Source organism: Callospermophilus lateralis, chromosome 6 (genome assembly GCF_048772815.1).
Source record: "Callospermophilus lateralis isolate mCalLat2 chromosome 6, mCalLat2.hap1, whole genome shotgun sequence".
In the NCBI taxonomy this organism is placed as follows: Eukaryota; Metazoa; Chordata; class Mammalia; order Rodentia; family Sciuridae; genus Callospermophilus; species Callospermophilus lateralis.
In genome coordinates, this window is record NC_135310.1 from 74,213,512 (window position 1) to 74,226,671 (window position 13,160).

At 32.2% G+C, this 13,160-nt stretch overlaps 1 protein-coding gene across 1 annotated transcript in view; it reads left to right on the forward strand.

The window, feature by feature from the left end:
* Rngtt (RNA guanylyltransferase and 5'-phosphatase) overlaps positions 1-13,160 on the forward strand; it is a 242,356-nt gene that overhangs the window by 187,283 nt on the left and 41,913 nt on the right. Inside the window, exon 14 of the mRNA XM_076858433.2 lies at positions 5,927-5,993. Coding sequence (XP_076714548.1) covers positions 5,927-5,993 — 67 coding nt within the window. The remainder of the gene's footprint in view (positions 1-5,926; positions 5,994-13,160) is intronic.

Genomic DNA, 13,160 nt, shown 5'->3' on the forward strand with positions numbered 1-13,160 from the left:
AATTCCCCTTTGTTCTTCTCCAGAATTCTTGGCAACCCTGGAATTTTTCACTGTTTCCATTGTTTTTGTGTTTTCCAGAATGTCATATAGGGTAACCTTTTTTGATTGGCTTCTTTCACTAGTAGTATGCATTTTAAAGTTTCCTCTTTAGAGAAATTTTGGCCTCAGCAGAAATTGAATGGAAAGTACATAATTCTCATATAATTCCTGCCATTCAGTATATACAGCCTACTTCCACGGACAGTATCCTGTACCAGAATGGTACATTTGTTTATTAATCTATATTGACATGTCTTATTACCAAAAGTTTATAGTTCACATTAAGGATCACTCTTCGTGTTGTACATTTTGTGGGTTTTGACAAATATATTAGGACATGTATCTACAGAATGTATTGTCATACAGAATAATCCCACTGCCCTAAAAAGCTGTGCTTTGCATATTCATCTATTTCTCCCATCAACCCTTGGCAATCACTGATCTTTTTACTGTCTCCTGACTTATGCTTTTCACAGAATGTTCCTTAGTTGGAATTTATACATATGCCTTTCTATATTGGTTTCTTTCAAGACTTAATAATATTAGCTGCATGAGGTGGCACATATCTGTAATCCCAGCAGCTTGGGAGGCTAAGGCAGGAGGATTGCAAGTTAAAAGGCAGTCTCAGCAACTTAGAGAGTTCCTAAGCACTTTAGGGAGACCCTGCATTAAAATAAAAAATAAAATGGGTTGGGGATGTGGCTCAGTCGTTAAGTGCCCCTGGGTTCAATCCCTGGTACCAGGATAAGCACTTTCCATCTCTAAATGTTTATTCATGGTTTAGTAATTCATTTCTTAGCAGTGAAAAATGTTCATTGTCTGTACCAATTTGTTTATCCATTCACCTACCAAAGAACATCTTGGTTGCTTCCCTGTTTTAGTATGAATAAAGTTATTATAAAAATCCCTATGCATATTTTTTTATGGACGTAGATTTTTACCTCTGGCTAAATAAATACTAAAGAGTGTGATTGCTGGATCACATATTATCAGTATGTTATGTAAGAAACCACAGTCTTCATCAGCAATGAATGGGTTCCAGTTGCTCCTCATTCTCACCAACCTTTGATAATGTCAGTGTTATGGATTTTGACCATTCTCAAGGGTGTGTAGTGGTATTTTATTGTTTCAGTTTGTACTTCTTTAATGACATATGACATATGATGCCAAACATCTTTTCATATGCTTATTTGTTATCTATATATTCTGTTTGGTGAGGTGTCTCTTCACATCTTTTACCCGCTGTCTGATAGGTAATTTTATTTACCTATTTATTTTCTTATCACCAAGTTCTAAGAGGTTTCTTTTTTTGTATATTTCAGATAACTGTTCTTTTTCATAAATATCCTGTGCAAAAATTTTCAGGCCTTTTGCATGTTTTTCGCAAATATTCTTACCCAGTCTATAGCTTGTTTAATTCTGTCTTGATCAACATCGATTTTGTATCCAAGTATCAAATAAATGGAAAATATTTCTTGCTTTGTGTGCCTTGTGTATGATTAGAATTAATTTTTCCTGAAATATTTAGTAGCATTTACAGGTAAGTCCATCTAGGCCTTTTGCTTCCTTGGTAGAAATAACTTTAAAAATTCTATAGTAATACTACTCAGATTTTCTACTTTTTGTTATATTGGCTTTACTAAATTGTATCTTTCTATTTTGAATTTTGAAACTTGTTGGTATAAAAGTGTTTATAATGTCCTCTTATTATTTATCTTCTCATTGTCTTAATTAGGGATCAATTTAATGTTTAAAAAATTGTTTTTAATATTTTTTTCCTCTCTACTGAACTTTTTCTGTTTCATAACTTTTAGCTCATTATTATTTTTTCTTTGGATTAATTGATTTTTGTAAATTTCTTGAGGTTGATACATAACTCATCAGTTTGTTTTAAGCATTTCATATATGTATGTATATATTGGGATGATAGACTTCTCTCTAAACTGGATTTAGCTGCACACCATAGGTTTTTTGTTATTTCATTATCTAGTTCAAGATATTTTATAATTTCAAATGAGACTTCCTTTATGACCTATGGATTATTTACAAGTATACATCTATCTTTTCAGTCATGGAGATTTTCCAGTTATTTTTTGTTATTGATATCTAGCTGAATTATTGTGTTCTGAAACTGTTACAGTTTGAATCATTTGCTTGAAACCTGCCCTATGGCGAGTTATGCTAGTGCATACCTATATCCCAGTAACTCTGGAGCCCCAGGCAGGAGGAACACAAGTTCAAGGGCAGGGGCAGCCTTAGCAACCTAGCAAGGCCCTAATCAACTTAGTGAGACCCTGTCTTTTGCCCTGTGGTGTGCTTTTAAAATTTATATCCTACTAGACGATTCAGAGGTCTTCTCATTTTCTTTTAATCAAAATGTTACCGTTGATTTCATGTTAAGTGCATTTGCTTTCTGTTACTGTAGTGCTTGGTTTTGGTTGTTGATTTTTCACCTAGTACATACATTGGATGAATTTGATGTTTAGAAAACTTGCTGACTAAAAAGTGGGATTTTTAAATAAATCGGTATTCAAAATACTGTAACTTCTTTTAAGGTTTTTCTTTGTAATTTAAGAATATATCTAGTAGTTGACACTATATTCTTACAGATAGAACAGTTAATTTTTAGTTAGCATTTTTTTGAAAGATCTCTTTAAAATTTTTTAAATTTGAAATAGATATATACTCAATTTCCCTTTAATGCAGCTTTTCTGTGTGTAATGCATAAGAATATGTGACGTATCAGTATATGCCTGATATATGAAATTTGTTTAAATAATCTTTCTTCTATTACCTGATAGATATTTTTCTTTTCCTTTTTGTGAAAGATTTCTGAAAACAATATTGAGATTTTCTTTTTTTGTCAGAGGGTGGGGGCGACGATGACTTTATTTTAAGGATAAGTATTTGATAATATTTGTATTTGGGATATTGAAAGTAAAATGGAATCGGTATTAATCTTGCCTATTCTTGCTTTTTCAAAAGCTGTAGTAGCCCCCCCCACACACACACACACACTTCCTGTGTATTGCTGCTTTCCTAAAATATCCTCTTTGGTAGCCACACATAGAAGAATTGAGTTACAAGCAAATGTTTTAGAGTTTGTTAGCATTTTCATAAAGGTTATCGTAATGTTCACCTAACTTAAGGCCAAAACAATTACTTAGTTTTAAATGAGTTAGGACTTCTGTTTTAAAATATACTTACAAATGTGTCTATCAGTTCTGAATTAATACCTTACCCTGGGGATTTAAAATGTGCAATTGCTTTATTGTATACAAGCACCCTGTCATGATAAAATGGTGCCTATTACTGGTAGTAATTATGTATGCAATTTGAAAAAATAATTTTTTGAAAGGTAAAAACATTTAAAGAAATGTTCCATTTTAAAAATATGTATCTTACACTTAGCAGGCCTTTAAATTATAATACATATTAAAACCTATCCAAATGAAAGTAGTAATAAAATATATGGTAAGGAATAATAGGTACATGAATAAGAAAGAACTGTAATTTAAAAGTGAAATATGCTATCTAACAGGTACATTTAGGAAATTTGCTTAGAAAAGGGTAGTTGTTAGATAGGCATGTTGAAGGGAGGGAGCACACTAAATAGTATATTGGCAAACTTCCTGAAATGTATATACATAGTAATTAGAAACATTGAATTTTAAATGTCAGCCAACTTTTATTCTCTTTTATTCTAGCATCTATTTGTATGAACAGTGATTATTTCTTCTGAAGAGGGTTTATCAAGCTTTTTGTGAACATTTGTTATACAGGAAATAAATTACCACTGCTATTTATAGCTAATATCAAATTTGTGGAACCAGAAATGGTTTAAAGTTGGATTAATTTCTTATTTGTCAAGTAATGGCTAAGAAATTCTCCATTTCTCTGTTAAGATTTGGGGACTTTTTCTATACTTTCTATTTGAGTCCAGTAAACAAATGCTTTTGAAGTTTTGTTTGTAGCCTTCAACAGTATTTTAATGTGTTATTACATTTTATCACTGTATTTCAAAAATAAAATCTTTTTACTAAGTTGGTTTAATTCAGGTTGTGTTCATTCTCTTATTAACATTGTTAGTGACCTTTAGTGCTTTATAGACACTTATACAATGTATATAACAGAAGATTGGAAAAAGTGTTCCTTTATTTCATAGAATCTAAGTTGCTCTGAGAGTGTACTTTCATGATCTTATTAGTCCCTGTCAGTGGAAAGTAATAACACTATCACCTTACACTGTTGATACAATTGATGGTGACATCAATTATAAGACATCATCAAGTATCAAAAGCACCCCAGTTTCGGAGAGGCTATGTATAAGCGTGTACCCTGGAATTGTTGAAGCAGGATTTTTAAGCCACTAACTGAAATTTTAAGATGGTTATGATAATCTTGATTATTCTAATTTTCTGTCATCAGGACAATATGATCTATTAAGAATTTTCCAGTAGAATACTTTCAGTTTGCAGTGCTTTTTTTTTTCTTTATATACCCCTTGGTGTTCCATTCTCAGATTCGTGTGATAGAATTTACAGCTATCCAAGAGATCATTAGCTTTTTGTTATCTGCCTTTAAAGGCTATTCTAACTATCCATACTCTTAAGTGTCTTGTTTTAGAAACTCAGCAAAGAAGTCAGAAAATTATTTTTTCTTTTTCTTTGTAGTAGTATTAAGACTGGAGTTGTTTTTGTTTATTCATGATGTCCATTAGAAAATTTTTTATGATAAAAGAAGAATGAGATATATCTACATTTAGCTTAATTAAACATAAGATTGTTTGTCTTTCCCATAGCCTACACTACTACCAGTTCCTCTACACATTTTATAAATATAGATCTAAATTTGGTATTTTTTCATTCACAGTATTTTAGTGCAATCAAGAATGATATACCTCTAAAAGTGGAACTAGGAACAAGGAATAAGTAGGGATTATAATCACTTTTTCTTGCTTTTGGTGTGGGTACTAGGAATTGAACTGGGGGAGGTAGTGTTCTACCACTGAGCTATACCTCCATCACTTTTTTTTTTATTTCTTTGAGACAAGGCCTTTTTAATTTGCCAAGGCTGGCCTTGAACTTGGAATCCTTCTGCATCAGCCTCCTGAGTTGCTGAGATTATAGGCATATACCGCCATACCCAGCTGTAACCATTATTTCTTAATTTTACGTCCTCTATATGTTTTTTTTTTAATTTCTGCATGCATTTGTTTTATAAAGCATATTTTTAAAAAGTATGATCCCAAATTACTTCAAAATACAGTATTTGTCATTTAAAATTATTCATATTCCATTCCTAATTTTTTTTGGTTCTCATCTCCAACAAAATTATTCCTTGTCTCCTTTTTGTCTTGATTTCTCTTTGTTCTCAGGAACTTGTTTAGATTTTCCCCTTTAAGGCTAAGTTCAAATTTTATCTCTTCAAACTTTTCTAGATCCCTCCATAGCTAGCACCTTTTGCCCTACTGCTTTCTTATGGTTAATAAATACTATGATACAACTTACCAGTAGCTGCGTTTTTAGAGTTGTGTCAGGTTTTTTCTGTTGAATTTTTGGTACTGAATTATTTAGGTTTAGTATTGACATGCATTGAATATTTAAATACATGCATTATTTCATTTACTTCTTTCTCAGAGATGCTATGTAGTAATTTTATTAGAATTCCTAATATGTTATTCTACATGTAAGTTTTCATTCTTAACATTTTACCCACTATTTTCTGAAATGTAAGAATTATTCACTTGCTGGTTACTATCCCATAGTGCAAAATACAAGAATTATACATAGATATTTAATTTTTTTCATATAAATTTTTATCATAGCACAACCTTACATTTAAGGAAGAATATTTTATAAATAATGCTTCTTCTTCCACCTTATAGGTTACTTCCCCAGAATGTTGGCCTTCTCTATGTTGGAGGTTATGAGAGACCCTTTGCACAAATCAAGGTATGATTATTCATTTTTAGTGTACTATTCATAGACATTCACTTGTCCAGAAACCACCCAAACCTTGCTAATAACCATCACCATATCAAAAATATCTTAAACATCAAGTAGTAATTTCATTGACTCTTGAATATTTCTACAGAAGTCATTTGGCTTTTTGAGGGAATTATTTTAATATTTTTGCCAATGTTAGAGTTGATTTTTGATCAGAACAGTTCAGGATTAATTTTGAAGAGTACATTGAGATGTATACCGAATCATCTTTCAGAAATCCTTTTTGACCTTAAATTTTTTAAGTAGTATTATTGATGATAAAGATAATACAGATAATAAACTGTGTGCAATTTGATAAATTTTGACATGCTTACTCTAGTGAAAATCATCACCACAATCAAGATAATTAACATACTTCACCCCAGTTTACTGGTGTCCCTTGAAATTTCCCTTTCTTGTCCTTCCTTTTTCCCTTCTAGTCCTTAGACAGACACTAACATGATTTATGACATTGATGAATCTTCATCTTTTCATACTTGATATAAATGGAATCATATGGTAATTTTCTTTGACTCAACAGTTATTTTGAGATTCATTTACATTCTTGCACTTATCACTTATTCTTTTTCTTTTATCTTTTTTTTTTTTTTTGGCTGAAGAGTATACCATTATATGGCTGGAATATAATTTGTTTTTCCTTTCACCTTTTGATGGATATCTGGTTTGTTTCCAATTTGGGGTTATTGCAGGTAAACATTTATGTACAATTCTTTGTATAGACATATGCCTTCTTTCTCCTGGGTAACAGATTATCCTATATTTCTCTTGGATAAACACACAGGTCTGTTCCATTGACCTATGTGCCTATTCCTCTATTGTATCACACTATATTGATCGCTGTAGCTTTTTAATAGGTAATGAAATCAAGTAGTTTAAATCCTCCTAGTTTGTTCCTTTTATAAGTTGTTTTTGGTAATTTAGGTTCCTTTCATGTTTATATGAATTTTTAGAATCATCAATTTCTTTAAAAGTGGCTACTGGGATTTGATTAGTATTGTGTTGAATTCGTAGGTCAGTTTGAGGAAAACTGACATCTTAACAATATTGAATCTTTCAATTCATGAAGACTACATCTCTCCCCATTTAGGTCTTAATATTTCTTAGCAATATTTTGTTGTTTTCAGTATATTGATCTTGCACATTTAAAAAATAAATATATATTTTATATTTTTGATGCTATTGTAAGTATTTTTTTCTTTTAGTTTGAGATTCATAGCTAGTATGCAAAAAGCTGATATGTTAAATGTGTTGATTTTAAATTCTGAAATCCCATTACACTCATTTATTAGTGCTGTTGGCTTTTTTGTAGATTTCATAGAATTTTCTATATAATGATTATGTGAGCTGTTGAAAAAAAAGAGAGTCCTTTCTGCTCTGGATGCCTTTTTCTTTGTTTTAAATATGCCAGCTAAACCCTACAATAGGGGTTGAATAGAAATGATAAGGACAGACATTCTTGCTTAGTTATTAATTTAGATTGAAAACATTCTTTCATCAAAAATTGTTTAATAGTAACATTAGTTAAAGATTGATTAATTCTAAGCTTTCTTGGAAGAAATGAAAAAAATGATAATATTCAAGAGAGTTAATAGAAAGGAAAGTTTGAGATCATCATTTTTCTTTGTTTTTATAACTATCTGTAAATGTTTTCTGTGGGGCCTATTGCCGGGTTTTGGTTTTCAACTAAAAGGCTCAGGGGTCACTCCAGGAAAACTGGGCTGACTGGGCTGTGCAAAATAACCGCACAAGAGACACAAATACCTTTTTCTTTGGGGTCGCTGTGACGGCTCCTCTGATCTTAAGGGTCTGCAGAAAGAGAGCGAGAGCAGTTGACTGACACCTGGGTAGGCCACACCCAAGGGCACAGTAAGAGAAGGAGACACACACAAGGCTCTTCCATGGAAGATTCTATCCTAAACAGGGCAAGGAGTTATATTACAAAGGAACAGGTAAGCATATCTCCACTCATGGGGCTGTAGCAAGACACACCCATGCAAGAGACACCAACCCTCGAACCTAAGAAGGGTGGGGAAAGCTCTGCCACATTTCTGTGACTGAGCGCCTCAGCACTCGGCTGGGGAGTGTGATTCAGTCACATGCAAGGTTGGGCTCCCACAGCCTATTTAGTTTGTTTTGTGGGTTTTATAATCATTTAGTTTTTAAAATTTTCTTTACATTTGTTTCTTTGCCACATGAGCTACTTTTATCCATTTATTTCAGCTTTGTTTAAACTCCTTTCAACCTGTGCATTTCTAACATGTTTTTTGCTTTGAAAAACTCAGATTTTTGAGTAGATTGAGCCTGAATAGGACTTGAGATATTTTCATACTAAGGGAGTTTGATCACATTATCAACATTATTAAATGAGAAATTTTATCTTAGTTACCACAGCGTCTGTTCCCCCTTTAAATACCTCCATTAATTTAAGCTAAATCAGAACACTTTTAAAAATCTGTCTTTAGGATCTTAAGTCATTGACCCTCTTAAACTTTTTCAAACTTTTTTAAACCTTTAAATTTCCCTTAAGTAATGACAGACATTCTGGTACATGTTTTTTTCTTCAATTTTTTAATATCTCTGAAACACAGGTGGTATTGCAAGAGTCTTTTCATAAACTCCCTCACTATCCCATTGACTGAATTCAGTAGTAGAGCCAGAAATCCTAATAGGTTTTAGCAAGAACCATTCTTGATAGTCCAGGTTTTTTTCTGTCCAGTGGTTTGGAAAATCCTATTCCTCCTTATTAGAACTGAAATAAATAAAAAACAAGAGACTTATCTGATATATTTAGGGAAGGATAAAATTGTTTCGTATATGGGTGTGAGTTGCATAATCTCAGTAAATATGTGAGGGTAATTTCTGTGTCACTCATTTGATTCATTAACATAATATTTTCTTTATCTGGGTCTTTGCTAACAAGCTTAGTGACAGAGGTCAATTCTTTGTCAACCCTTTCTGCCTGGATGATCAACTTTGTTGAAAAGAAAAGTCCATTATTTTAAGTTGTCTTTTTCCTTTGATGTTTTTATGAAAAGGGTTTTACTGTGAAAAGATTTCTGAACCTTATTAATTGTTGATGTGCTTTCATAATTCCTGTGGCTCTACCTAATTAGATCCTTGCCTAATTAGAATACTTATAAGTTTATTGGAAAATAGTAAAATACATCATAGTTTAAATGCTTAGAGATTAGGCTAGAAATTTAAGGTTCATTTTCTATCTTCCTTGTACCTAATTTCTGTTGGGCATGAAATACCAGTATTAGTTATATTCCTTTTATTCCCATTGAACTTTTATTCCCATTACATCGAAATGTAATGATAATGTGTTATATTTCAAGATATCAGGAATAACCTTTAAAAATGGAGATAGCTTTACTTTTCTTAAGAGAATATTGGTTTGATTTTTTTAAATAACAAGTCAGGATAAAATTGTTCATTTGATTATTGAGTAAAATGAATTCTCATTTATTAAAATCACAGGACTTATTTCTCAGAGTGGTGGCATGGTGATAGATACTGTTTGCTAAAGAGATATTCTAAAAGGAGCTCCATTTTGTAAAGGTCAGAAAAAGAAAAAAATACATAAAAAGGATAATAGATACTTAGACAAACGTTGAATGAGTTCAGAAATTTGGTACAACTTGCCCATAGATATCTGTACTGCTAGCAATAACACAGGTTGTTACAACCATTCTTCTATCTGAACAAACACTTTTCATTGTTTACTCATCTTTTAGTTTTAGTTTTCTTTCCAAGCTCTAAATAAAAACATAAATATGTATAAACTTCAGCATAGTCTTAGAACTGGTGTATCTTCCTGCTAATTACAGGTCTTGTTGTTAGGGGAAGTTATTCCAATTTTTATCTCTTAACATCTTTAGTAACTCATGGGAAAGTTCCTCTTATACAAAACTTTCACCCAAAGCAGTGACTATTATCAGATCACTGACCCGTTTTAAAATCTCTAAAAGCAATGAATCTCTTCCTAGAAAAATGTACACACTTCTGCTTCTAATTTCAGTGTATTAAGAATCTTAACAGATTAATGTTTTCCTAAGTTTTCCTATTAACCACAAAAATATTGAATATGTGAAAATTTAAGTTTTCAGGGGAAATTTTTGTTTGAACACTTTGATTTTAAACGTGTGGTTTAAAAAATATATAATTAAATAAAACTGATTATTTTATGATGAATTACACTATACAATAAGGAAGGAAGTGCCTCATGTGTCCTTAGTTATTGTTTGGTACTATAAAGGAGACAGATTTCACCCTGATCTATGACTAATTATTTTAACTGTATCAAGATTAACTTAAGTTTCTAAATATAGTGAACTGTCTACAACTTAGGGTGTTATTAAGAGATCAGTGTATAGTGTATATGTAGACTTTGGAATTAAAAAGGGAAGTTTTATTTAAAAATATTTTGGTTAATTTCTATTTATAAGCTTTCAAGCTATTGAAATTTTAGTTATAGATGAACACAATATATTTATTTACTTATTAATGTAGTGCTGAGGATTGAACCCAATGCTTTACATGTGCTAGTCAAGTGCTCTGCCACTGAGCCACAACCCCATCCCCTCGAAAGTCCTTTATATGGAATTTAGGGTTGGGTATTTCTGTACATCTTTGCATAATACCTTTATCTTTCTGTGTTTTATGAATGTATTCTATTATCCATACCTTATTTTTGTAGATATATTCAAGTTTCAGTAATAGTTTACATTTATGTTGTTTTCTCAAACATTTCATATTCAGTTAAAAATCTTTGCTAATTCTCATAGCTTTCTAGTCCAGGAGGCTCCACTTAGCAGTCAAAATTCGTAAAACCAAAAAGGATTGAAGCCTGTCAGTATCAGTTTTAATCAACCAAAGGGTTGTTGTTGAAAGACTACTCAAGACTACAGAGCTGTCCCTTCCTGCAGGGGTTGATATTAGTTGCCTCTTCCAGTTCTGACAGCCCAAGAAGTGCAAGAGGCTGTGAGGCCGAGTTAAACCCAAGTTTCAATGTTGACACTGCAGAAAGACTAAGAAAATGTCTTTCATATTTTAAATATGAATTCCATACAGTAACTACACGTGAAAAGTGAGGCTATAACTATTATTCAGAATTAGTTTTTTCTGAGACAGTTATTTTACAGTCAGTATAGTCAGGTTATTCCTGCTTCTGTTCATGCTGAATGACTAGGTGCTATTAGTCACAGTCACATATTCCAAGCTTTCTGAATTTGAATTTAAAAATCTCTTTACTGCTAAGGGAATATAAGGTTGGTGTGTGTGTGTGTATTCATGTGCATATGTAGTAGATGCAAAGAAATATTTATCTCTTGTTTATTTTTGAAGTCATTATTTGAAGATTGCATCAAACCATCCTCTCAGAGAATATTTTTCCTGTAAGGTACTTGGGGGCTTAGGTTATTGTTACTTTAAAATATTTTTTGAGGTGATTAATAAATCGATTTTAATTTTCAGGTTAATTTAAAGATAAAGTATTTTATTTTTTATCTTTCTCTTAAGAAAAAAATAGGCTGGGCACCATGGCACATGCCTATAATCCCGATGGCCAGGGGATCTTGAATTCAAAGCCAGTCTCGGCAAGAGTGAGGCACTGAGCAACTCAGTGAGACCTTGTCTCTAATATAATACGAAAATAGGGCTGGGGATGTGGCTCAGTGGTTGAATGCCCTTGAGTTCAATCCCTGGTACTCCCCCCTCACCACAATAATAATAATAATAATAATAATAATAATAATAATAATAATAAAACTATTCTAGGAAAATGATTTGGTTTGTTTGTTGACTGACAGTTGTTTAGAAAATATTTGGCTTATTAGATCAACACCACCTTTGCTTTAAAGAAACTATGTAACACCAAACATTAAATCTCTAAAATCTTTCCAGAAGTATTCAGATAAAGTTGCAGCTCCTAGAACTGAACATTCTAGCTTAATGACTTCTAAACTTTTGACTATAACTTGAAGGAAGGTAAGAAGTATAAATCAGGATCCAGTACACATACACATACATACCCTAATTTATATACATACAGTGTAAACTGATGTTTCCAAATAGGTGCAAAATCATATTGTATTTTTTTTTTCTATGCTTCATTGTGTGTGTGTATGTTTATTGCTGGTGATAGAACCTAGTGCCTTGCTAGGTGCAGTGGTGTACATTTGTAATCCCAGCAGCTGGGGAGACTGAGACAGGAAAATTGCAAGTTCAAAGACAGCCTCAGCAAAAGTGAGGTGCTAAGCAACTCAGTGAGACTGTCTCTAAATAAAATACAAAATAGGGGATGTGGCTTAGTGGTCAGTTGCCCCTGAGTTTAATTCCCAGTACCCCACATCCCTCCAAAACAACAACAAACCCAGGGCTTCACGCATGCTAGGTAAGTGCTCTACTACTGAGCTATATCCCCAGTCCACTGTATTTGATTTTAAATGCTGGTTTTAACCCATAAAATTAATTTCTCTAGTAAAAGTGGGTCATGACTCATAGTTTGGCAAACTTCAGGGTAGGATTTGTACAGCAAATGCTCCATATGTTTCTGGCTGGAGAATGTCATGTTGATGTGAGACAGATCATAGTGAGAGAGCTACCTGCCTTTGAATTGATGGTAGCCCTTAGTGTGTCTTTTCAGATGAAGATAAAGATGAGAAGTCATAGTTTCTTGGAGGAAAGAGGAGGAAATTATACAAAGAGATAAATGAGAAATGAATTAAGATGTCAAGTAAGCTATTTTCTGTTTCAAAAATCCTAATCCTCAAGAACAGAGCAAGACATCTATACCTATTTTGTCTTCCAAATGATCTTATGTTCTTTGAAGATAGAGAAATAAAAGTAAAATCTCCCCTACATGAAAAAAAAAGAAATTAAATTGAGTTAGATATCTGTGTTATATTCACTGATCAATGGATAAATTTTCTGTAGTATTATTAATAATGAGGCAAATTTTCATTTGTTACATATTGTATTAAAAGGGATAAAGAGGTTATCTCTTTGTTTGAGAACAGATTCAAAACAAAAACAAAGTTCTCATGGAACCTGAAAGTCTTTCTACTTCCAGAAAATAGCTATTAAATTGTTGCCAGTTTCTTGTCCTTCACA